This window comes from Sorex araneus, chromosome X (assembly GCF_027595985.1).
Source record: "Sorex araneus isolate mSorAra2 chromosome X, mSorAra2.pri, whole genome shotgun sequence".
In the NCBI taxonomy this organism is placed as follows: domain Eukaryota; kingdom Metazoa; phylum Chordata; class Mammalia; order Eulipotyphla; family Soricidae; genus Sorex; species Sorex araneus.
The window spans coordinates 336,160,383-336,188,002 of NC_073313.1; the positions used below are offsets into that span (position 1 = coordinate 336,160,383).

General features: G+C 43.3%; 1 protein-coding gene across 1 annotated transcript; it reads right to left on the reverse strand.

The window, feature by feature from the left end:
• Nucleotides 1-1,866: 1,866 nt before the first annotated feature.
• Nucleotides 1,867-22,723, reverse strand: MOB1A (MOB kinase activator 1A). Its single transcript, XM_055122733.1, has 6 exons — nt 22,515-22,723; nt 17,851-18,017; nt 11,500-11,593; nt 10,280-10,413; nt 8,106-8,269; nt 1,867-7,249 (listed from the first exon to the last, which is right to left on the reverse strand). The coding sequence occupies exons 1-6, from the start codon at nt 22,526-22,528 to the stop codon at nt 7,172-7,174; spliced, it is 651 nt and encodes a 216-aa protein (XP_054978708.1). The 5' UTR covers nt 22,529-22,723; the 3' UTR covers nt 1,867-7,171.
• Between the last annotated feature and the right edge of the window lie 4,897 nt (nt 22,724-27,620).

The following is a 27,620-nucleotide window of genomic DNA, read 5'->3' on the forward strand; positions in this document are numbered from 1 at the left end:
CATATGCGTATCTTTCAGTGCATGCAAAGTCATTCAGAACATGTTTATCTTTGTTTCTCCAGCTTATCTCTAAGTTCCATGACAGATCTGCTTTAGTTGTTCATGTCAACAGCCCAGCATGGGATATTACTTAAAAAAACTGAGTGGTTTAGCAATTCTAGGTCTACAACTTGGATTTGAGCCTTTTTAGAAAAGCATTTGTAGAACAATCTCAACCAATCTGAGCTTCCAAATTAGCCCCAACAGTTCAGATTTGATTACGATGTTTATAGTCCCAGGAAATAGGCTGTCTCCGCAAATCACTCCCAGCTTCCATATTTATGTTTACATCTATGCTGACTGCAAAAAAAACCTGCCTAAGTAGGATGTCTTTGGACACATCTTTTACCTCTGAATAAATTTTCATTTGTCATTTTATGGAGCCTTCTATATTTTTACAAATAGAACTTGGTGGAACAGACATTCTCACTATGTATGAAATCCAATTCTGATTATATGTAAGCTATCGGAATTGTTCACATACTTCCCCATCCTCTCATATACACCCAGATTACTCTAAGGATTAAAGTTAGATGACCTGCTAAGAACTCCACTAACACAGGTAGAGTCCTCCCCTAGAGAAGCGATACCAAAATGATGGTCTGCTACAAGCTTAGCCAGATCAGTACTAATAATCTTTCTGGAATTGAGAATGTTGCTCAGTGGCAGAAGACATGTCTGAGGCCATAGGTTTAATCCCATAAAATGTGCGCATGTGCAAGCATACACACACACACACACACACACACACACACACACACACACACACTACTTCCTTTCTTAGTAAATTTGGTACAAATTAATTTACAAAACTTCAGCTAAGCTAGATATTTACATTTCACAGGAAAAAAAAAACACCTCACCTTTTCCTAGAATAAGAACAAAAAAGCTGCAGAATCTCCTGCCCCCACGCCATGCAGTCTTCACGGGAGGGGGGGCGCCCTCGTAGGGGGGTGAGTTGAGTTTCCCTCCCCACCCCAAGCAGAGCCCTGGCAGCCAAACACCTCCAGAAACCAACTTCAGCCATACTGAAGGCCACTTTCCCCAAGCTCAGATGAGTCTCACCCATGAGGGAACCAACAGAGGAACCCAGGCATGCGGGACCTGTGGCTGAGATCTCCAAGCCTGCTTGGATTGGGACTGGGTCTCCTCCACCTAGATCCCCAGTTTTCCAGTAGCCTGGCAGCCACACCCACAAACTGCCGCCAAGATCCAGACTATAAAATAAAGGTCCCAGAAGAGAGCAATGCAATATTTCCTGGAGTGGGCAGCTGCATGGCCTCTTATACTCTAGCCCACTGATGTACCTAAAGCAGCACACATGTGTTTGGTTTTAACATACTTGTTTATATTCTCTTATATACGGATTTAAAAGGCCCTAGAATGAAATCAACAACCTTTACACACGTCCCCCTTATTGTGGTCAGAATAGGCTTACTGGTTGGGTGGGTGTTTGAATATTATCTGTAATGAACTATTGTGAACTACTTAATGAAAATTAAATGCATAAAAATTGCAAGAAAAAATAGAACTAAAAAGCTCACACAGAAACAGTCTGCCCAGTTTTTGTTTTTGACTATTTAACATCTTTTAGACAACCTGCATTCAAAACCTCTCATGTGACACCCAGACTGTTCCCAGTCATTACACAAGACAGGGCAGTGTTGAGTGTGTGTAAGCTGGGACCTATCAGAGACGCTCATGTAAATGTGACAACAGGAAGACACACAAAAGCAGGTGCTTGGTAAAAAAATTCTTTATTCTGGTTAGGATTTAGCTTCTGAGGTAGAAACTGACATCTAGTGTCCAAACAGTAAAAGTGCAAGCTACAGTCTTTACACCCGAAGGGTGCCACAAAGGCTATTTATTTCTTTGCCAAACAAGGCATTATTTGAATGTTATTTCTCGTTGTATGGCATCAAAACCCAACTCTGACCCTCCCCAAATTATAAGAGTATTTTACTATTCCTTTATAAACAGCTTAACAAAACTTTTTTGGTATTCTTTTAAAGTCTACTGACATATAATTTGCAAAAACAAAATCCAGGGTCTAAATAGTACAGAGGTAAAGGGCTGTCATGGTTCATATTCTGCCATACAGTCCCCCAAGCACTAGAGGTGTGTGCCACCCTCCTCTGCCCTCCAGGGTTGTGGGCAGGGAGATGGCACAAAGGGCTGCCCGTGTTCAAGCCTCAGTATGTCCACCATGGTCAACCCACACTGCCAGGAACAACTGCTAAGAACTGCACCAGCAGCAGCCCCCCTAAGAACTACCAGGTGAGGGTCCCACCATCCTCTCCCCGACACACACTACCACCACCAAATCCAGGACCTAGGCTAAGTTGTCTTGCATGCACGAGGCTTTGAAGTTCAATCCCTAGCAATACAAAGTGGGGGGAAGGGGTTGGGGGAACCAAAACTGATGGCTAAAGGCCTTGGGGGTGGTTCTGGCTCTGCCTTGCAAGTCTAAGAGTCTGATGTAAGTTTGGACCCCGCAGCTCTACCTGGAATCTCTAGCACCACAACAGAGTGTGGTTCTGCCAGTGGCTGATGAGCACAGGGAAAGAGCTGTGCATACCAGAAGCCCAGTCTCACAGCCAGGAGCCAATAAATGTCAAGAGAACGGGAGGACTTGCTTTCTTTGTCTGGGATGAACTGTCATGGACGGAACTAGAGTGTATCTGTTGGCGGTGGGGCTCTGGTATTACAAGGTATCTGTACAGTTAGGAACTTTCTTCTGAGATTAAAAAAAAAACTATTTCAGTTATCAAATGGTAAGCAGAGACGACCTTCTAAATTTAAGCTGCATTCAATACCCATAAAATTGGCAAAATCGTTTCCAAATTTAAATAAGTGTGTTGAAACATATATTCATTCTTTTTTTCCAATATATTTTATTCTGATGATGTTACAAAAGTAGATACAAAATACGTCTTTTAAAGTACAGTTAACTGACTTAGAAAAATAGATAACAGTCCCTAAAAGGTTTAAAAATACAGCATGAATTTTAATGTAAAGAACATTTTAAGATAATGGTGACCAAGACTAACTTATACAAACTATTTTCAATATAGACCAAACACTGAATGTTGTCCTATAATAAATCTACAGCATATGCAATCCATTTGGACTTACAAAATACTTGTTTAGAGTAGACTCTGATAAGGAACAGAAAACAAGTAAATTTCAATGCAGTTACTTAAAAAAAAAAAAACACACACTGCGACAACATGAATTCTCCCCGAAGTCTTTTATACAGTCAGAAATATCAAAATCGAATACAAAGAAAGAAAATTGAGGGACTACTTTTCCTTTTGTCTAAATTCTGGGTCAGTAAAACCCAAAACCCATTCCCTGGACTGCTCGCAGGAGGAACTACAGTTGCTGTTGGAGATGCTCAGGGCTGGCACCCCAGCCTGCACTTTGCAGTCCTCTCCTGGAGACAGCCCCCTACAACCATGCAGGAACTTTCCAACCATGCAGGGAACTTTTAGCACCATGACTGGCTGCTTAGAAACAAATCTCTAGAATTTAAACTCTTTGGATTAGATTTGTTTTGAGGCAATGATGTTCTATTTAGAAGCTCCTCTTCTCATACAATCTCACTGCCCAGAAAAAGAAGTCTACCATTTAACCCGAAAAATCCAACAATGTCTGCAAACCCCCTATTTTTCCCAGGCCAGGATTGTTTCTCTAGCCTCTATATTACAACAAAAACTTTCCCTTTGTCATCAAAGTCACAGGAATAGAGATTTGCAGGCTCCCCCCACCCCGCCCCACCCCAGCAGACAGCTATGTAAGCTTAGGTTCTAAAGGTCTAAGACAAAAGAAACACTTTTATTAGCTGACAGCCTTGTAAGATAGCTTTATTCATAATCTGGAGAATAAAGAATACAACTGGCTGTCAATATAAAATCTGCAATATAAGAAATTTTAATATTTAAACAAACCCTGCACATCATTGTCCACAGTTTTTTTTTTTATTAAATGCCTGAAAATTAAAGCACCAGAGGATGATGAATTGCATAACCGAGCATGAATGCCCTGCCCGTGACTGTAATCAGTTGTGAGGAACACAGAGAGACACTGGGAGGGGATGGCTTCTGATTAGGAGGGCGCAGGGGCGAATGTTGTGGAACACAAGATCCTGGGCACAGGGAGATAAAACCAAAGTGAGAGGAGTCAGAGCTGGACTGATTTTCTCCAGTTCTTATCAAGGCTGACCCTCCAACCAAGTCAGGAAGGCGCCATCCTCTCCCTTTCCTCCAATTCTCCTCCTGCCCCGACTCTTGGTCTGGATGTAAACAAATAATGTTAACACTCGCGTTTAGATGCATTGTAAGTTGCATCATACTGGATTAGGAACCTGGCAATGTTTTCAATGGTCTGTTTTTTAGTATTAAAGAAGTGAATCTCAAATTACCAACAAAATTTTTTAATTGATGTCCCACAAAGATAAAGCCTTTATGACTGTTGGAGCCATCTTTGGTTTGTTTTAAGGTTGTGTCATGAAAATGAGAATTTCTAACGAGAAAAGAGAAAATAAGTATTAGAAATGAGGAGTAAAAACCTAGCTCAGAAACAGATTTTCACTTCTAGTATATATAAAAAAAATTGTTTGAAAGTCAACAAGATTTAAAACTGAGACGCTCTGTCTAGAGAGATAGTATAGGGATAGGGTGTTTGCCTTGCACACGCCTGACCTGGGTTTGATCCAAGCTACTCCTTAGGATCCCCAAAGCACCGCCAGGAGCAGCCCCTGAGCACTGCAGGATATGACCAAGAAACTAAAAAAAAAAAAAAAACAAAAAACAGCAAAACAATACACTTGAGAAGCTGTTAACATTTTAGGTGGGATATGGCGTCTGCTTCCTTGTTTGTAAATGATCAATATAAACAAGTAAATGCTGGACAGGGAACTGTTAATATGCTTTAAGGTAGATTGTGCAATATTTCACAGAGACTTTTCATTTTCATAGTGATCCCACTCTTTGTTCCTTAAAGAATGATGCATGATTTCAGTGTAAATTGGATACTTTCTTTAAAATTTGATTCATATATTTAATAATTTATGAAATTGGGTTATAAAAATGAAGTTTTTATTTTCATGATACTCTAACAGAATAATAAAAATAAATAACAACAACCAAAAAGCCCTGACACCTGACAACCCTCTCCTCACTGGGATTGGAGGTCAGTGGCAGAGTGCTGGCCTCTTATGCGTGAGGCCTTGATTTCAACTCCCAGCATCACAGAACAACCCAAAACACCCCCACAAGCTATCAAAGTTCTTCATTAAAGTCACCAGGACGTTGGTCAACACTGCATAGTCCAAGCACTGAGAAACAGACTGCTGCTGTGCTTAAAGCTTTGTCGTAGAGCAAGTCTTCAGTACACTTGTGCCTCAATATACTTTACACAGAGAGCTAGAATTTACTAAATCTTGGACACAAAGTAAAAATCAGATCAATGTTTTGTTTGTTTGCTTTTTCTTTCCCCCCCCCTGTTTTGGGGCCACACTCAGTAATGCTTACGTGGCTTACTCATGGCTCTGTGCTCAGGAATTATTCCTAACAGTACTTGTGGAAGGAACCATATGGAATGCTGGGGATCAAACCAGGGTTGGTTGTGTGCAAGGCAAATTGCCTTACCCACTGTACTATCACTCCAGCCCTGAGTTCTGTTCTTCACTAGTGGTGAAGATCATTTTATTTTTTTTAATCCCAATAGAAACGAGCTGGAGCGAGATAGCACAGCGTGTAGTGCATTTGCCTTGCACGCGATTGCCAGGTTGATTCCTCCGCTCCTCTCGGAGAGCCCAGCAAGCTACCGAGAGTATCCCTCCCGCACGGCAGAGTCTGGCAAGCTACTGGCGTATTCGATATGCCAAAAACAGTAACAACAAGTCTCACAATGGAGACGTTACAGGTGTCCAATAGAAACAGAATAAATTCAAGTTTTGGTATGAAAACAATCTAAACCCAGGGAAAAAACCCAAATGGGAACTCAATCTATCATCTGATTAGTAGAAAGACGCTTTCAGAAGTTTATTTTTCCCATTTTGTCTCATGTAAACACAGGTAAACACACATGAACAGGGAGCACACCAAAACTTTTAGCTGTTACATAATGTGTACATCCTTCAAGGTTATTTTTTTTTTATTATTGTGGGTCTCCAGTCTTATGCATTATTCATGCATTTATACGTTACTCTTAATTCTCAAGTCACCATAAAAACATAGACTAAAACTGAGTATGTTTGAGTATCTTTTTACATTCTCTTACATAAAATTTCAAGCCTACTAAGAACCAATGTGCAAGAAAACAGTGGTTTTGAGACTTAAATATGTCATAATTGGGGAGTTTTCTTTTCCTTTTTTCCAGCCAAAGGCGACACATAAAATTAATCTGAATGAAACCATTTCAAAATAAAACTCTCATATGATCATTTTTACATGACTTAAAAATTATTTTACATACACACACGCCTAAAATTTAGACAGGTTTATGTAGGTAAGTCATTTTAGAAATAACTTTAGTTACTCCCATATTATGTACTCATAAGATTTTTAAACAGCAATCAGGGATTTTGAAAAAATATACATATATTTTCTTAACTATAAAACCATAACATACAAATTTTAAACTAAAAGATTATCCAAAGTAACATAAATGTTCTTTACCTTAATGAAACTTAAAAATACCTATCCTATTTGTAAAATAAAAACAAGAGTAAAACAATCTGTGTTATTAGGAAAAATGCTCTGGAAACTTACTAATAAATTATTGGTGGAAATTCTTAATATTCACCTAAAACAGACTTCATCGTCTTTCTCAATAAAGAAATAAGTAAACTAATAAACTATAGATCAGTTATATATCACAGCCAGGCACGACTGTGTCAGTAACAGGTGTGGTCACACAGTACCTCCTACTCTTGGCTGTGTCCTCAGTTTCTCTCTCTGAAGGCATTAGGCCTACCTACCTTTGAGACAATTTTATAGGCAGCCATAGACATTAAGTGTCTCTTTATGTTTCTGTAAAGTTTGTATCACTAGTCTATAACAGATTGCAATGAGATAGTTCTAGCAGTGAGTGAAGCAAGAAGATAACTGAGTTCTGGAAGAAACGCTTATCTGTCTTTCGACCCAAGCTTCTCGATTAACTCCTGAAGCGGTGCCAATTCACGCCTATCAATGAGATTAAATTCCTGAAAAAAAAAAAATAATTTTTAAAAAAAACTATCTAAAATCACAATTTTGTAAATGTCATTTAGGGAAGGGACTCCTGACTATTTTTCTGAAATCCAAATTTAGTTTTCTGATAAGATGTGGCCTGTATTTTAAAATAAGATTAACTTTTACCTCCTTCACTAAACCCTAAGAATTTTAAAACTAAGTAACTGCATGTCAGCATGTTCCTCACTTTGCAAATTTAAGTGATGCTTGAACTTATAAAGAAATTACTTGAAAACTACTAATTCTAAACTTAGGCTAAAGGATTCTAAATTTTTTTATATCACTTTTTGGGTTTTGGTTTCTGGGGGCCATACTAGCTGTGCTCAGGACTTACCTCCAACTTGGCACTCAGGAATCATTCCTGGCAGTGCTCAGGGGATGTACAGGATATTAAGCCTGAACCCAGGTTGGCCACATTCAAGGTAAGCACCCTGCTTGCTATACTATTTCTGGCAACTCAATCTGATAGGCCACCAATGAGGTATTCCAAATTTCTTTTTCCAGCAAAGATTTTCATGAAATAATCCAACTGCAAACACTTTCCCAAGGCCTCACTTTACCCAGCAATTGCAATGGAACAGAGAAGCTAGGGTGTCCAGAGGCAGAAGACCCAAAATACGGGTGATAGTTTCCTAGGCTGCTTTGCAAACCAATGAAATAAACATCATGCAAAGGACAAAAAAATAGAAGAGAATTCTGCTTATACTTTCCTGCATTTAACTCTACATCTAAAATTAAGACATTATTCTTTAATTAAGTTACCAAAATTAGATTTGGTCTAAGTAAGACCAACTCTAAGGCTGCAAAAGTTAACATGGTACAACATACCTGAACAAAAAAGATAAAGTGCTTAAAGGAGGTGTTGAGGTGGGCCTCCTCCTGCAGCTGCATCACAGAGTCAAAGTGCTGGTGATAAATATGAGCATAAACCCTAAAGAGACGCTTTAGGATGGTCTTTGCCACAGACATGAAGTTTTTGGGAAATGGGACACCTGTAATCAAACGTACATACACAATGATTAGTCTTTAATTATACAATAAACGTTTAGACCCTGCCACATGCAACTCCAACGAACAAACTCACTCCATAAATACAGACTTGTTTTCATTTTTGTTTTGGGGCCACCCCTGGCAGTGCTCAGGGCTTACTCCTGGCTCCACATATGCAACACAAACACCCCAGTCTCTGGCCCTTCCATCTCTTAAAGATAAGGAGGGCTGGGGAGATAGCTTAACATGCTGACCCGGTACTGCAACTGGTGTTAGTTAAACCACATTCAAGTGTGAGCCACTGCTGGAACGTGCTGGAACGTGTTGAAGTCAACGTGGAGTGCATACTCTGCATACCACAGCCCTGGGTTTGATCTCCAATGCTGCATGGTCTCCTGAGCACCACTGGGAGTGCAAACTACCAGAAATGTCTCCCTTCCCCACATCGCCAAGGTGTGGGTCAATACATTTAAAAAAATACAGGCAGGATTCCATCCCCTGTACCACATATGGTTCCCTGAGTTCCACCAGGAGTAATCCCTAAGCACTGAGCCAGAAGCTATATGCACTACTGGGTGTGGCCTCAAAATAAAAATATACAAGTAAATAGAATTCTTTCTTTCCCTTAATCCTTCTAAAACTGAAGCTATTTTCTCTGAATTTTATTTCTCTACCAGTCTTTAATAGTTTGACATTTAATTTTACTCTTGTAAGCGGATTTTTATGGCTTTCTCTCCTGTCTCGACTAGTTCATCTTTTAACACATTATGTTTCAGTGCCTTATGGGAACACTTCTCTGGACTGGGTCTTATATTCATGTATTGAAAAGTCTGTACGTTATTTTTAAATGAAACTCCTTTCATTTTGGAGTTTAATAATGGGTGTCTTACTTTTGAAAAAGCAAAAAAAGAAGAAAGAACAGCAATAACCTGCATGAGTCTGGGGATTAGCTCAAAGGCCTGTGATCTCCAGCAGAGCATAATGCCCCAGACAACAAGCTAGGAGAAGCTTCCCCGCCAGTACCGCCACCAGGAGTGCCTCCCACCCGGCGATGCACAGGGGTTACTCCTGGCTCTGCACTCAGGATTTACTCCTGGCGGTGCTTGGGGGACCATATGGGATGCTGGGAATCGAACCCGGGCTGGCTGCATGCAAGGCAAACGCCCTACCCGCTGTGCTATCGCCCCAGCCCCAAAATCTAAACCTTAAACAAATAAATCATATACAAAATAACAGTTCACTTACCAAGAATAATCTGTGCTAGGGTCTGCAGAGATAGTACAGGACTAAGGGGCAGGCTTGCGTGCGGCCACCCTGGTCCAATACCTTGCTCTACACGATCCCCCGAGCATCACTGGGTACAGCTCTGCAGATCCTGGGCTCTGCCTGGGGAATCCCCCAAGCACTGCATTCTGGGGCCCTTGCATTGGACAGCAGCCTAGTTGGCTGACAATAGCAGGCAAGCGCCCTGGGACCCTGAGCACCACGTCGGCGGCCCCTGTCGCCTGTTGTGCATATATAGGAGGCCCAGGGTCAGTCCCTGGCACCACACAGTGCCCCCAGCCTGCTGGGTGTGGCCTCCACAAAAGCAAACAATTTAAGTGGTTATATTCTTCCACAAGGGGGAGATTTCAATATAGAAAGAAATATATATTTGGATTTGAACACTTTTCCAAGTTATTTAGGTTCAAACATTATTTATGTTTTGTCACAGAATAGACTCAAAATACAATAAAGACGTCAATGTACAATAAAGTTTTGGTATACTGCATTACTGTATGCTTTTGTATTTTGTATACTAATGTAATAAAATAGAAAAATTGACCAAAATGAAAACAGTATGATAGAAAAAAGTTTGTCCCAAGTCACTTTTCCATTACGGAGAAACCCTTGTTCTCTCTTGAACTTGGATCTCTCTCTCCTCTCATTCTCTAAATAAATTTCTTTAAAACTATTTTACTTCATTTAAAAAGGAAAAAAGGAAACAAGAAAAACTATCTACATCAACTTACCAATCTTAGAAGGAAAAAGAGTTTCATCGTCAAGTTGATCCTGAACCCAAGTCATCAAATAGTCAATATATTTTGGTGCAGAACATTTGATTGGCTTTTTAATATTAGTACCATCTGCCCAGTGATATTCATACCTGGAGAAAGAAAAGTTTACTGATAAGGTTTTCTAAAATGTTAACAAATCTGCAACTTGTAATCAAAAACTGATTCAGAGTTTCTACTCTTTCAGTTCCAAGTGTCAACAGAAGTTACCTAGAACTAGAAAATTAAAATTCTACTGAAGAATAGTAACAGCTCCCTTGAAGTAGTCTAAATTCTGACGGCTATAATTAGAAGAGAAGTGACCAAGGATGTAATTCAGTGCTGGAATGCATGCCTCATGTGGATGAGACTCATTAATCCCTCCCTGGTATCTTTCTCCTCAAATAAATTAATTGAAAAATAACTGGAAAAGAAAAGGATGAAAACAGACGGACACTGTTTACAAGAGTCCTGAGAAAGAGACAGGGACTGCATCCCTGTCTTGTTAGGCAGAAGGTGGTGAGGACTGGATTAGAGGCTGATGAATGTCACCACATTGAGATCCCCGATTATCAAGTTATCACCAATACAGTCACAATGAAAATTCTGTTTCTTGGAGATGGTGTTAATAAAACACCCTCAGATCATTCCCCCACACCTCTCCTTTGCTGAGCTAGAATGACTAAAACGATTTGTGCTATTTACACAGTAAACTTCACTGTGTAAAGAATTTAGGTAGATATAATGTTCCTCCTTGTTTTTTTTTTGCTTTTTGGGTCACACCTGGCGATGCACAGGGGTTACACCTGGCTCTGCACTCAGGAATTACCCCTGGCCGTGCTCAGGGGACCATATGGGATGCTGGGAATCGAACCCAGGTCGGCCACGAGCAAGGCAAACGCCCTACCCGCTGTGCTATCGCTCCAGCCCCAATGTTCCTCCTTGTCTTAATTGTTCTAAAGAATTTAATTTCTGGGTCCAGAGGGGTAGTTCAGCGGCTAAGGTGCTTGCCTTGCTGGCCCAGGTTCAGTCCCTTGCATCCCCGATGGTCCCCCAACCAGAGCTAGGAGTAATCACTGAGCACCACTGGTGTAGCCCAAAAGTGTCCCTGCTCCAAAGAAAAACAGAATCTTTATGATTTTATTTCTATCAATAACAAGTTTTCCCAATATCTCAAACACCTATGGTAGTAAATATACCTCGGGCCTGCAGACATGACCGGGCAGCTCGCTTCAGTGCAGAATTCTGTAATGGTTCCATATAGCATGTTGATTTGGTTGAAGAAATCCACAGCTAGAAAGATAAAAAAAACAAAACTGCAGTAGACTTCTATTTAAGATGCATTAAATGCCCAGCTGCAGAGGCAGGGTGGGGTGGTGGGGGATGGGGGCGGGGGTGGTGGGAGGGATACTTGGGAACACTGGTGGAGGAGAATGGGCATGGGTGGAGGGATGGGTAAACAATCACTGTATGACTGACATAAAAACACGAAAGTTCATAAGTTTGCAACTACCTCACGGTGATTCACTAATAAAATTTAAAAATAGATAAATAAAATGCATTAAAATTGTAGTAAACGTAACAATACTTCAGACCTCCCAGTTGAAGGAAAAATGACAATGCATGCAATAAAGTTCTTGGGTATATCCTTAGGTAATTGAACAATTCAAAAATATTGTAAATTTTATTTTATCAAGTTGCTGTATTAACTGTTTATAGTCACTTTTTTTTTGTGCTTTTTGGATCACATGAGTCACACCTGGCGATGCATAGGGGTTACTCCTAGCTCTACACTCAGGAATTACTCCTGGCGGTGCTTGGGGGACCATATGGGATGCTAGGAAATGAACCTGGGTCAGCCATGTGCAAGGCAAACGCCCTACAAGCTGTGCTATCCTCCAGCCCCTATAGTCACTTTTAATACAGTAAGGTTTTAACCAGCCTAAAAATGAGACATTAGATAACTAAGCGATTATTACATCATTAGAATAAATCACTTTATTACACCGAAGAGTTGAAAAAAATTCCACAGCATTTTACAAATATGGACAGACAGCAGCATTTGTGTTAGTAAAGAGAAATGTTATAAAATAAGCTTAAGGAAGGAATATCAGTTATATCAAAAGGATTTTTGTTTTGTTTTAGGGCTACACCTGCTCTGGCCCTCAAAAGATATTTTTAAAAATCTACTTCAGGGTGGCTGGAGAGAAAGTACAGTGGGTAAGGTGCTTGCTTTGCACACATGGGACCTGGGTTAGATCCCGAGTATTCCATGTGGCACCAAGCACCATTAGAAGTAATTCCTAGTGCAAATCCAAGAGTGACTTCTGAGGATCACTGGGTGTGACTCAAAAATGTAAAACACAACACAACACAAAAAACTACTTCAGGGGGCTGGAAAGATAGTATAGTGGATAGGGCAACTGCCTCGCACATGGCCAAGCCTGGCCCGATTCCCTGGTACTTCTATCCTCCCCCAGCACAGACAGGAGCAATTCCTGAGTACAAAACCAGGAATAACCCCTGAGCATCATCAGGCACGGCCCCAAACAAAAAAAAAAAAAAGAAAGAAAGAAAGAAAGAAAGAAAGAAAGAAAGAAAGAAAGAAAGAAAGAAAGAAAGAAAGAAAGAAAAAGAGAGGGGCCGGAGCGACAGCACAGCAGGTAGGGCATTTGCTTTGCACTGGGCCGACCTGGGTTCGATCCCATATGGTTCCCCAAGTGCTGCCAGGAATAATTTCTGAGTGCAAAGCCAGGAGTAACCCCTGAGCATCGCTGGGTGTGACCCAAAAAGCAAAAAGCAAAAAAAAAAAAAAAAAAAAAAAGAGAGAGAGAGAGAAAATCTGAGGTCTAATGTATACTGAAGAACATTAAAAGGACAATGGGAGAAAAATGCCCCTTCTTTTGGGAGTCTCCAGCTGAAGGAGGGACAAAATTCAAAGAGATAAATCTAAAGACAGGATTCAAATTGTGAACAGTAAATGCTAAAGACTTAGAGCTTCATCAAGGTAAGTAATAAAAAGAGAGAGGGCAGGCAAACTAACTGAATAAACCATGTTACTTTGCAGAGAACTACATAAACCCTGAAAAGGTGGTTTTTTTTTTTTTCTTTTTGGGTCACATCTGGTGATGCACAGGGGTTACTTCTGGCTCTGCGCTCGGGAATTACTCCTGGCGGTGCTCAGGGGACCATATGGGATGCTGGGAATCGAACTTGGGTCGGCTGCGTGCAAGACAAATGCCCTACCCACTGTGGTATCGCTTCAGCCCCTGAAAAGTTTTAATATATGTTTTAGTTTCTGTTTACAAAATAGATAAAATCCACACCAGATAAATCTTTGTGTGTGGGGAGTAACCCAGCCTACCCAAGGAGAGACACATAAGATCAACAGAACTTTGCCAAATTTCTTAAAAATTAGAGAAACTTCGATCTTGTCAAAAAGGATTTAATACAGATCTCTTCATAAACAACTTTTCTCTTAATCATGTTTTTAGTTTGGTATTCAATATGCCAAAAACAGTAACAATAATGGGCCTCATTCCCCAACCCTGAACATGATTGGGATGAATGGAGATGTTAGTGGCGCCTGCTCGAGCAAATAGATGAACAATGGGACGACAAGTGATACAAGTGATTTTGGAATTTGAAAATTATTTGAAATTTCTCAAGTTTAATTTCTAATACAGTAACTATTATTATTTATAATGTACAAAATGAAAAGATCTTTGTGGAGGGGGGTTTAAAAATTTGGGGATGGGGATTCATCTACACTTGGTGATGCTGGAGTCTTCTCCCAGAAATGCACCCAGGGTCATTCCCACCAGTGCTTAGGGGATCAAACCCAAGGCTCCTGCTTGTAAAACATGCAACTCCAGCCCTATGCATGATCCTCTGACCCCTCATGTTTCTCAATTTTTAAATAATGAAATCCTAAAACCATCAAGTTTGGCAAGAGCTAAAGTAGAGTAGTAAGCCTCAAAGAAAATCTTAGAAAAGATTCAAAGGAAATGCTGAAGGCCTACAGATGCTTTCAGAGTAACATAGTTCAAATACAATTTTAAAAACAGGGGAAGTGGGGGGCTGGGGCGATAGTACAGCAGGCAGAACATTTGCCTTACATGTGACCGATCTGGGTTCCATCCCCGGCATCCCATCGGGGTACCCTAGCAATGCCAAGACTAATTCCTGAGTGCAGAGCCAGGAGTAACCCTTGAGCATTGCCAGGTGTGACTCAAAAAGCAAAATAATAAATAGAATTAAAAACAAACAAAAAAACGGGATGTGGGGCCAGAGCGATAGTGTAACACGTAGGGTGCTTGCCTTGCACATGGTGAACCCAGGTTTGATCCCTAGCACCCTGTAAGATCCCTAGAGTCTGCCAGGAGTGATCTCTGAGCGCAAAGCCAGGAGTAAGTCCTAAGCACAGCTGGGCATAGCACCCCCCCCAAACACACAAAAAAATCAATTTTAAAATTTAATTCCATAGTAATACTATTCACATTTTAACTGTCACAGTGCAGATACAGAACATTTACCTTATTGCAGAAAGTTGTATTAGACAGTGTTGTTGCAGAGCTAATAATTATAGAAAATAAAGGGGGTAAACAAACATTAACAACAACAAAACAGAAAGACTATGGAGACCAGGGTACTCAGGAGAGAGTGCCTATCCCATGAGCCAGGAGATGGGAGTTTAATCTCTGGCACCACCCCACATGTCAAGTGCTAGCCCAGTGGCAATGCTGTTTATAGTCCCTGGCACTGCATCAAAGGATATGATCTATGGGGCACAGTAACAATATATGCAAGCAATGCAACTATTGAGTGTATGACTCCCCCCCACACACACATCCTGCAAGAAGACCACAAACTAGTGTGTGACAACTAGGAAGGATGGGGGGCGGGGGGGGGGGAGTGTGTGAAGAAAAGCAAAAGAATGGGGCTGGAGCAATAGTACAGCGCCTTGCATGTGGCCGACCCGGGTTCGATTCCCAGCATCCCATATGGTCTAATGAGCACTGCCAGGAGTAATTCCTGAGTGAAGAGCCAGGAGTAACCCCTCTGCATTGCCAGGTGTGACCCATAAAGAAAAAAAAAAAAAAGAGAAAAAGACTGTGATGGGAAATGTAAGTTCAAGAAAAATTATGTACAGACCTTACAAGGTCCTGAACAAACCAAAAATTTAAGAGGAACATCTATAAGACATCAGAGAAACTGTGAACATTGCGCATCTGCTGACATTAAAAAAAAAGAAGGGTTGGAGCAATAGCACAGCGGGTAGTGCGTTTGCCTTGCACGAGGCCGACCTAGGATCGATTCCCAGCATCCCATATGGTCCCCCAGCTCCGCCAGAAGGAATTCCTGAGTGCATGAGCCAGGAGTAACCCCTGTGCATCGCTGGGTGTGACCCAAAAAGAAAAAAAAATGGACTTCTATAGGAAGCTAGACTGGCCAATAATTGATCATTGTTATACAGGAGGGATATCTGGAAATTCATTGTGCTAGTCTATTTTTTACGTTTCAAAAATTTCATTAAGTTAAAAAATAATTCCTAGGGGGCTGGAGCGATAGCACAGTGGGTAGGGCGTTTGCCTTGCACGCGGCCGACCCGGGTTCAAATCCCAGCATCCCATATGGTCCCCTGAGCACCGCCAGGAGTAATTCCTGAGTGTAGAACCAGGAATAACCCCTGTGCATCGCCGGGTGTGACCCAAAAAGCAAAATAAATAAATAAATAAAAATAAATAATTCCTAGTAGATTATGTATTACTGTATCACTGTCACTGTCATCCCATTGTTCATCGATTTACTCGAGCGGGCGCCAGTAACATCTCTATTCCTCCCAGCCCTGAGCTTTTAGCAGCCTCTCCTTATTCATCTTCCAAGGTCAGGGGAATGGGACCTATCATTACTGTTTTTGGCATATCAAATACACCACAGGTAGCTTGCTAGGCTCTGCCTGTGTGGGCAGGGTACTCTTGGTAGCTTGCCAGGCTCCCCAAGATATATATATATATCCTCTCTATGATTTGTTGTCTACTGTCTGGACTCCATCAAATACGGTATGGTAACTATGAAAAATGGGTAGGAAGTGTCTTATAAACTGGGGCAGGGAGGGTTCTCACCCACCCACCTCTGGAGCGCCCCAAGTGAAAACAGCCTGGCGGGGAGTCTGGATGCTCCAGCCGAGCCTCACACATGAATGAAGTCCCATGGAACTCAGATAATGCGGAACTTTGTGACCTTAGACTCTGGACTCAACGGCACCCAGTAGTAGAGATCCTCTGCCTGCTATCCCCCAATCTCCCGTGACCCAGGGGTCACACCCGTAAGCCCCACCCTGCCACACCAGTAGATTATGTAAAATTCCTGAAAGATTTAAACCTTATTTCCCAGATCTGAATTCATTTCAGAAGAGAGACTGAGGCCAGAGCAATAGTACAGTGGGTAGATGCTTGTCTAGCACGCAGGTGACCTGGACTTGATCCCCAGCATCCCTTGAACACTGCCAGGAGCAATTCCTACTACAAAGTCAGGAGTAACCCCTGAGCACTACTGGATGTGGCCCAAAATTTAAAAAAAACAAAACCAAAAACAAAAAATGGAAGACTCAACTGAGATAAAAATGTCTAGCCTCAGCATATCTGTCTCTGCTGACTTCACTTCCTGAAAGTCAGAGTAATTTTCAGTTGAAGGAACCCCGTGTTTCCTCCCAATCTCTCTCTCAATTTCCTCGGACTACTCATCAGTCACAACCATCAAGTAACTAACCATGTACATTCCAACTGAACTTTTCTCTCTATGTAGGCTGACCGAAGGACCAGAAGCAGACTCTACTTTGATGATAGATAATTCTCATCAATAATTCTTACCATTATCTGCAGAAATTGGCCTGAAGTATTTATATTTTTCCTCAGGTCTTACCCACATAATTACAAAGACTCTGAAGAGAGCAACTATCTGAAATGTATTTGTCAAATACTTTACAGTTAATGGTATATTATCATGTTACACATTATCAGAAATAATTCATCCCTGTAAAAGAAAATTCATTAAAAAGATGCCAGGAGGGGCTGGAGTGATAGCACAGCGGGCAGGGCATTTGCCTTGCACGCGGCCAACCCAGGTTCGAATCCCAGCATCCCATATGGTCCCCTGAGCACCACCAAGGGTAATTTCTGAGTGCAGAGCTAGGAATAACCCCTCTGCATCGCCAGGTGTGACCCAAAAAGAAAAAAAAAAAGCCAGGAAAAGATGGTTCTTGTAATTCAGCAAAGTTGAATGTTACTAAAAACTTACTGTTAACAAATATTGAATTTAATCAAAGTAAAGTGAAAGTAAAGTGAAATTTATCAGTTACACAGGTGGGGTGGGGGGCTGGGGAGGTGGGGGGTTGGGGGGAGGTATACTGTGATTCTTGGTGGTGGAATATGTGCACTGGTGAAGGGATGGGTGTTCGAGCATTGTATAACTGGGACTTAAACCTGAAAGCTTTGTAACTTTTCACATGGTGATTCAATAAAAGAATAAATCAAAAAAAACAAACTTACTGTTAACGGCAATCCATTCATTGAGATCCTCTCCCTCCGGCAACATCACCGCCTGTCTCAGATTCCCGCTCCCTAGAGTCGCTTCTGCGTGCTTTAGGAGTTCATACTGATGAGACCCTTCAGGGATATTCTTCTTTGGTTTGAATGTTTTAGAAGAGCGGCTGCTGCTGTTAGGTTAAAAGTTGGGAGTGGGGAAGATACACCAAATTTTAGGACAAAGAGAGAATGGCTTAGTTTAAGGCATCTAACTTTTTCTAATACAAAAAACTTCTCATAAAAAGTACCAGGATGGTGGGGGTTGGGGATGGGTTGAGAGACTGAGAGACTGAGAGATGATCACAGTAAAAGAATGCTTTAAAATGTTTTTCCTCGCAAAGAAACAACTGCACACAGGTGATTTGATGAAGCAGTTTACTGTTATAGAAAGGTCACTTTATTTTTTATTTTTATCTTTTTTTTATTTTTGGGTCACACCTGGCGATGCTCAGGAATTACACCTGGCTCTGCACTCAGGAATTACTCCTGGCAGTGCTCAGGGGACCATATGGGATGCTGGGAATCGAACCCGGGTCAGCCGTGTGCAAGGCCAACACCCTACCTGCTATGCTATCGCTCCAGCCCCTAGAAAGGTCACTTTAAACAGAAGGAGGAAAAACCAGGATTCTAGTTCTACCAAAAACCGCTTGATTCTAAATCTGCCTCTAACCCCATGACTATGTGAGAAACCTAACCGAGTTTAGGTTTCAATGCCAACTACCAAAAAGGGTGAGGGAGATAGCCGTAGGGGTCTCACAGCTGTGCCATCAAAGCAAGCCACAAAAGTAACACTAACACTGGGAAAATAAATGAAAAGAAAAATAAATGAGAAGATTAGTGATAAGAGGAAAATATATGTTTTGTTTTTTTAAACTTTTTTTCTGGTGGGGTTGGTGTTTGAACCCAGGTCCTCAATCATGCAAGGCATGCACTCTACCACTGAGATACTACCTCTGCCCTAAGTTTTTACTCTTATCTCATGCTAGCCACAAGGAAAATTGTCCTAACACACCACTCAGAATAAAAATAGATGTAACCATAAGACTTCCTTAATAGTATAGAGACATGTAACAAGGAAACCACTTGCAACACATATTATAAAGAATTAACTGTATAACACTCTAATCTATTAAGGGAAAAAGGAGGAGCCTAAGCCACAGTACAACAGTAGGGAGTAGGCCTTGCATGCTGCCGACCCAGGTTCAATCCCCAGAACCCTATATGGTCCCCCACACCCTGCCAGGAGTAATCCCTGAGCATTGTTAGGTGTGGCCAAAAACAAATGAAAAAAAGTGAGGAACACTTTAGAAAAAGGAGAAAGGAAAAAATGGAAACTCTTAAAAACATGAGTGATTACCATCTTAAATATAGTCAATAAAAATAATATTTATAGTTCTTCTGAGTGTCAGAAATTAAAACAAGTGTGGGCCAAGGTATATTCTTTATATACCCTGACCTTTTAATATGTTGAGTGCATAATATTTAGGGAGGTTGTTATGGTATCATTCCATCACCTCTACTTATATGGGTAAGAGGATGTTTTTAAAGTTGGGTGTTTTTTTTTTTGTTTTTTTTTTTAGCTTTGGGGTCCAGCTTAATGCTCAGGGGATCATGTGGTGCCGGGGATCAAACCCAGGCCTCCTGAATGCAAAGCAACTCAGCCCATTGAGTTGTCTCTTCAGAGACTTAAGATTGTTTTTAATGGTGAAAAACTGGAAACCTGGAAATAGAGAAGTGAATTGTGACTCAGCCTCATAATGAACTAGTGTCTAGTTATGAAGAGACATGTAGTAACATGGGAAAAGCTTAAAATACTCGACTAGGAGAAACAGTGTAATGTTTTTTTGAATGTCTTTGAATGTCTGCCTTCTCAGCATGTGGTCTTGAGACAAATTCTTTGCCTCTTTCATTGTGCTAAGCAAGATCCTGGAAGCTCTGCTGCCTCGGATCCCTCAAGCTACTAGAGGCCAAATGCACCACAACCAGAAGTGTGCAAGCTCCACAAGAAGGGGCGTGGCTCCCAGCATGTGCCTTGTGAGTCAGGGAGGTGACCGCTGGTGAGCTCACGGAAGCATCTCAGCAACCTCCGCTGTAAAATGGAGTAAGGGGACACACATGGGCTCGATACCTGGCTCAGCCGTCCCGTCCTTCCTGAACATATCCAGGAATAGCCTGGAGGTCACTGGCACCACTGAAACAAACCCAAATGAGCTTGCAGCCAGCACCTAGCCCTTAAACCCAAAACCAGAAAGACAATCCAACTACAATATGGCGAAAGGGAGATGGGGCCAGAGAGACAGGGTGCATGGCTTGCATACCCAGACCTGCATTTGATCCCCAGCACCCTATATGGTCCCCTGGGACTCCCAGTAGTGATCCTTGACCAGGAGCCAGGACCAAGTCCTGAGCACAACAGGCTATGGCCCCATCCTCCTCCCCCCCACCACAAACACCCCCTCCAATAAATCAAAGCAATCCTTTGCTTGTTTTGCATGATAGACACCTGGGCTTGATCCCTGTACCCACACCAGAAGTAGGACCTTCAGCATTAAGCAATGCTGAATAAGCTTCTGAAATAAAACAAAAAATCATCCAACAAGGATTTGGACAAACATTACTTCAATGAAGATCTACAGATGGCAAACAGGCGTGCACACACACAGAAGGATGCTCAACACCATTAATCATGAAAATGTAAATGTAAAATGAAAATGTAAAAAATGTTTGGGTGACTATAAGTGAGAAGACAATGATCACTTTCATCAAATACAGATGCTATACATCTGAAATATATCTGCTAAGTTATGTTACCTTAAAAAAAAACCCGAGTGTGACTGTGCCTCAAGGAGGGTTGAGAAACTAAAACTCTCATAGTGCTGCTGGAACTGAAAAATGATGTGGAGCTTGAAAAAACTTCAGTACTTCAAGACGTTATTTACAAATAAACCTGCAATTCCACTTTTATGTATGTACACGAGAAATAAACGTACACATTCATTCAAAAACCGTACATGAAAGTTCACAGCAGCAGTATCCATAATAGCCAAAGAGCAGAAACGCAAACTGTTCCTCAACAAAACAAGCACTGAAAGAAATAACACTTGGGGTTCCCAAAAACAACCATGCACCCACAGACAAACCAGTAACTAAACATTTAGAAAGACTGGGTGAGTGGGTCATTGTTCTAGTTCACAAGCACATCTGCAACTAAAATCTAAATTGCACAACCTCCTTGACAGGGGGTAGGACATGGTAAAACTGTGTGTGTCCTTAAGAATCCAAGACAGAAAAAAGCAATCTGAATAAAGATACTCTTACTAGTTGCTCTAATGGCAAAATACCATCAAGAATTCAAGTCTCACAATAAAAAAAAAAAAAAATTGGGCAGTTAAATTCTGGCTACGAACATGTCCAGTAGGGGTCCACAGTGAGGGTTCAAAATTCGGGGGTGGGGAGGCTGGAGTGATAGTACAGTGGTTAGGGCGTTTGCCTTGCACGCGGCTGACCCGGGTTCGATTCCCAGCATCCCATATGATTCCCTGAGCACCAACAGGAATAATTCCTGAGTGCAGAGCCAGGAGTAACCCCTGTGCACCGCCGGGTGTGACCCAAAAAGAAAAAGAAAAAAAAAATTCGGGGGTGGGGAAGGGGGCACATGCTTTGCATGCAGGACACCTGGGACCAAAGCCCCCGCACTGCACAGCCCCCCGCCCAGCACAGCCAACAGCAGTCCCCACCTCCAGGCATGTAAGAGCCCCCGAGCACCGCGCTGGCTGTGGCTCCCAAACCAAACCCCGAGTGCGTGGGTGCCGCCTAAAACTTTTCAGTGGAAATATGCAACACATTTAAGCAACAAGCAACCAGGGAGGCACTTGGGAAACAATACGCAGGGAAGAAGAGAGGCAAGAGCCAAGCTTTTCCAATCATTTTTTAGGTGTGCTCCACAAATCATCAGAGGCATCGGGACGGAGCACAGCGCGGTGGAGTACTTGCCTTGCGTGAGTGAGGCCCTGGGTTCGAGCCCCAGCGCAAATACATAAATAAATAAATAAATAAATAAATAAATAAATAAATAAATAAATAAGGAGAGAGAAAAAAGAAGAAAGATAAAGGAACCATCAGAGAGAATTCACAAACGTTTCCAGGCCAGTCGTATCTGGGGCCAGGAGTGAGAGATGATCCCGGTTATCGACAAACGTGATTCACAACAGGGCGCCCGAGGGCGGTTTGCAAGCGCCCAGAGCGGAACTGCACTTGGTGCTCCCGAGTCAGACTTTCCCGTGGGGGTCGTGGGGGTGGGGGCACACTGACCGCGGACGCTCCTGAAACAGGAGCCCCCGGTGGAGTGAAAGGCTCCGAGCGCCCGGGAGCTGCGCCCGGAGAACCCCGGGGCCGCCCGGGCTCCGCCCCCACGCCGGCCCTCCGCCCTCCGGGGCGCCCGGGCGGAAAAGTTTGGAGGCGCGGCCGGACCCCGGGCCTGGCCGCCCCGCCGCCCCCCCTCTCCCGCGACCTTCACCTCCGTCGGCCTCGGGCCCGCCCCCTCCCCGGCCCCCAGCGCGCCCCCCAGCCGGGGCCCACGCAGCGCGCGCGACCCCGCGACCCCGCAGCCGGGCCCCCGCCGCACTCACAAGAGGAAGCTCATGGTCTACACTCGCAGGGGCGGGGCCGCTGCCCCCCCGCCGTCAGGGTCCCGCGAGTGGGCGCGGGAAGCAGCAGCAGCGGCGGCGGCGGCGGCGACGGCAGAGCCTCTCGGGTCGCTTCGGCGCTCGGAGCCCCGACAAGCCGCACAGGAGTCGCCGCGCCCGCCCGGCCCGCCTCCCCCACCTCGCGGGTCCGAAATGAGGAACCGGCCAAGTCTCGCGAGCGGAGGCCGCGCGCGGCTCCGCCTCCTCCCGGGCTGGCCGCCCCGCCCTCCTCACAGCTCAGCCAATGAACAGTCTCTAGGCAGAGACTTCCTTCTCCGGGAGGCGGGGTCGGATCATCCTGCTCCGCGGTCTTCCCTCTCGCAGAGCGCCCCGCCCTGGGTCGCGTCGGCGGCTGCGGGGTATTTCTGCTCCTGTCCCTCTGCCGGTGCGCGCTTCTCTAGGAGCATGGCAACTTTCTGAACGTTTTGTCTGACCCCTACATTAAGATGCCATTCACGAAGAATAGAGAGTCACATTTTTTTCTTTGCTTTTTTATTGAATCACTGTGACAAAGCTGTAACAAAGCTGATCATCATTGGATTTCAGTCATCGTGTTCCAACACCCATTCCTCTGCCAGTGCACATTTCCCAGCACCGGTGTCCCCAGGTTCCCTTCCAACACCCCCCACCCTCCACCCCCACCCTCCACTCCCTGCCTCCCTTTTTTCAGGCGCTTTTCTATTTTCTTTTCTTGTTTTTTTTTTTTTTTTTTTGCTTTTTGGGTCACACCCAGTGATGCTCAGGGGTTACTCCTGGCTTGCACTCGGGAATTGCTCCTGGCAGTGCGTGGGGGACCATATGGGATGCTGGGGATCGAACCCGGGTCAGCCACGTGCAAGGCAAACGCCCTACCCGCAGTGCATCGCTAGGGCCCCTATGGCAGGCGCTTTTCACTTTTAAACAACAGCTCTCTGGGCTGTGGATGTGGCTCAGGGGTAGAACACTTGCCATGCAGTTGAGATCCTGGGCTTGTTTTTTTTTTTCCACACTGATCCCCGGCCCCCAACAATCAAAAACATTATATAATAATATATATGGGTCGATCTATATACGGCCTAGGTTTGATCCCCACATCACTTGGTGCCCTGAGCACTGGGTTTACCTTCGTACAGAGGCCAGAGTACCACTGCAACCCACCCGCCCTAGCCCAGCACAGACTTTAAAAAAAGAAGAAAATATAATATATCCCCAGTGCTTTTTCCTTGTAGTCACAGAGTCGTGCAAACATCACCTAATTCTAGAACATTGTCATCCCCAGAGAAACCCAGTATCGGTCACTCCCACTTCCTTTTCCCCAAAAGTTGGCAACAGCTGTCTAGCTTCTTTTGCTATGGATTTGCATAACCATTATATAAATGGACTCACAAAAGGTATACTCCTCGTCTTTTTATTTTCTTTTGTGTGTTGGGGAGGTTGGGATGGAGGGTTTTGGGTTCACATTCAGTCACTGGATCATAGGTAACTATATGCTTACCATTTTGAGAACCTTTCACAGGCTGTTTTCCATCCAGCAGAACAATTTTACGTTCCCACTAAGCAAATGGCTGCAACTTCGGATATTGCCATAGCTTCTCTAACATTCTCTATTGTCTATCATTTTGATTATATTCTTCCTAGTGGATGTAAAGTGGTATATCATTGAGATTTTTTATTTCCCCCTTGGTTGGTATTGAGAACTTTTCATATATATACATGTATATATATTTTGCTTTTTGGGTCACATCGTCAATGCACAGGGATTACTCCTGGCTCATGCACATAGGAATTACTCCTGGCGGTGCTTGGGGGGACCATCTGGGATGCTGGGGATCGAACCCAGGTGGGCCTCATTCAAGGCAAACGCCCTACCCACTGTGCTATTGCTCCAGCCCCCAGCTTTTCCTATATTTTTGACTATTTTAACTTCCTTTAAGTTTCCTTGGGCCTTTAAAGAACCATATACCTCAGAGAAGAGGTCTGGACTAGTAACAGTCCTCATTCATTCTCTCTCTAGGATGCCAACAACCATTAGGTTCTCAACACAAGTCAGTCCAGATTCTGCACCCCACTCACCTCCAACAGAAATTTGTTTCACCATGCTTATCAGTGTCTTTATTTCTAAATCCCCTGGGAATCTTTCAGCTCTTATTTTATTTGCCACTTAGTTCTATTTGGTACATCTTACCACATACGTTGTTGATCACAATGTCTTTACTTTTTGAGACTTTTTTTTTGTACTCCCTATCACTGACTTATATAAGATGGAAGTAGGGACACTTAATAACCACATGATCTTGAGTATTTTCACAACCTTCACCTCATTTTTCTCACATGTAAAATAGTGGCAAACTTCTAGGAGTGTGACAGTTCAGTGAGTGAATATATCAAATGCACACATAGTTATTGGAATATAAATATGCTTAACATTTACTTTTTAAAAAGAAAGAAAATTTGTCATGTCTTAATAGATAACCAGCTTCCTGAAAGCAACCTCCTGACTTACTTATTTATTGAGGTTTTTTGGGCCACACCTGGTGCTGCTCAGGGGTTACTCCTGGCTCTGTACTCAGGAATTATTCCTGGAAATGTTTGGGGGACCCTACAAATGCTGTGGATTGAATCCAGGGTGGTTGTGTGTAAGGCAAGCATCCTACTTGCTGTACTACCACTCCAGCCCCCTTACTTATTCATCTTTATGCCTCTTGCAGGGGCCTTGATTTAGGGGAGATATTCAGCAAATGTTTGTTTAATAAATTTCTTTCAATGGAATTTTTCTTCAACCTGAAATATCAATGAGGATATGAAAGGCAAGGTATTTATTAGGAAAACTTTACTTAATTTCTTATTTAGGAAAACATTTAGGGAGCACATTTGTGCTTCCACAAAAGGCTGGAAGATTTAATGCAAGGGCCAGAAGTACCGCCAGGGGTTACCCAGGCCACCTTGGTGGTGCATGGTGGCATATCCAGGATCAGACCTGGTAATGCTCAGGAGACCACAAGATGCTGGGACTGCATGGGGGTCTGCAGCATGTCAGATACTTTTAAGTCTCTATACCCTCTCTCCATCTTCTATCAGGGAAACATGACAACTGGACTTGAGGGTGGGAGTGGGAAGCTTTGGGGATTAGGAAGCACTGCTGGGGAGTGTGTGCGTGTATGTGTGTGGGGAGTGGTCTTGGGGAGAATGTCTCCAAGCAGTGCTTGGAGCCTGGGACCCCTTGCAGTGTTTCTCAGTCAACTCGGCTGGCAGTTCAATGCAAGGGTCCAAGGATGTGGTGCTACTCAGGTCCTGCAGTTCTGGATCTTACCTGGCCATCCTGGCAGTACCAAAATTGGTACTGAGAACCAAAATTGGAACCTCAGGGGACCAAAATTGGTACTGAGAACCAAGTATCAGTTGGCCTTATGCAAGGCATGCATCCTAACTCTGTGCTACACAGAGCTTTGAAGCACAGCTCAGCGCTCAGGTCCAGTGACGACATCCTGGTCTCAGAGAGTCACCAGGTACCTTGTCATGTGGTGTCTGGGACTGAACTCAGGGCCTAGCACGGGCAAAGCATGCACCTCAGCATTAAGAGCTATCCCTGGGGCTAGAGCGATAGCACAGCGGGTAGGGCGTGTGCCTTGCATGCAGCCCTACCTGGGTTCGATCCCCGACATCCCATATGGTCTCCCAAGCACTGCCAGGAGTAATTCCTGAGTGCAGAGCAGGAGTATCCCCTGAGCATGACCGGGTGTGACCCAAAATGAAAAAACAAACAAAAGAAAAGAGTTATCCCTCGCACCTTCGTAGGCCACTCTTTCAACAGAGTATCAGTACACTGTCATGAGAGAACCTGAGAGAGAGAAAGAGAAAACGAGACAGAGATAGAGCTGAAACGGAGGGGTAATGGTGGGGGGGGTGTGGGAGGAGAGAGATAAGATAGAGCATACTAATTATTGCATGGTGATTTATTCTTCTCCAGACATGGTCTATGCTTTCTCAAGCCGGGGAAGCATTACTCCTTTCTGTCTTGGCTCAGTGGGCTAGAGAGATCACTGCTCACCATCTGGTCACAGCAGATGTGAAAGCTAAGTAGCAAATTATAAAGCACCATTTGTGCCTTTTCTGAACTTCTCTTCTTCACAACCCCCTCCACCACCACTCCTCACCCAGTTCCCCTTTCTCTGCTCCCTACAGCAGGATTTGCAAGCTTGCATTTTTCATTCTGTGTAAGCGTTCTGTCTCATCACTTGCAAAATTCCAGTTTTATACTAATAACCTCCTTCACTGTTCTGCCTCTCCCTGCTAACTGGTTCTCTTGAAGACGCTTGTGTTTTAGCTCCTGTCACACATGGATGAAAAAAGAACATCATGTTGTTAAGCTGTCCCTGCCTGTTATCTCAGGACTCAGAAGGCAGACCTTGAAAGAGAACATCTGATTTATCAGACACTGAAAACTCAACCAGCAAATAAGCCAAAGGAAAGTTTCCACTTCGAAAATGTCAAGGTCAGACCTTTGCAGTCACATACACTGATGAAAAAATATATGGCCTCTGCCCTCCTTGAATTCATATTCAGTTGGAGAAGATAGATATTCTTCTATAATTCTAGTTCCTCCTGGGAGGCAAAGTATCAAAGCGATAAGAACATTTAGGGACGGTAAAAGGAGAGAACAGAGAGACTGAGGCTTGGGAAATGTCTCTCTGAAGCCAATACCTCAGGAGATGAGGAAAGAAGGAAGAGGCTCTGGTCAGAGTCAAAAGCATGTGCAAAGGTTTTGATGCAGAAATGTGTTGCTTTGCTCAAGGAAGTGAAAGAAGAGAGCGTGAAAATGGAGCAGACAAGGGTGAAAGCGAAGGGAGGTGAAACCAGCCCCCAAGAATCTTGGCTCTGGTTGAAGCAACGTGCCCAGCCCCTGAAAGGTGTGAGGAGACACCCTCTGCCCAGAGTTTTTCAACCTTTTCACACCTACGAACCAGCAGTTGCCCCGAATATCAGCCCAGAAACCAGCAGTTATAACCAAAGCAGTACACCAGGGTTTTTCAACCTTTCTATACCTGCATGCCAGTACCAGTTTGTGGACTG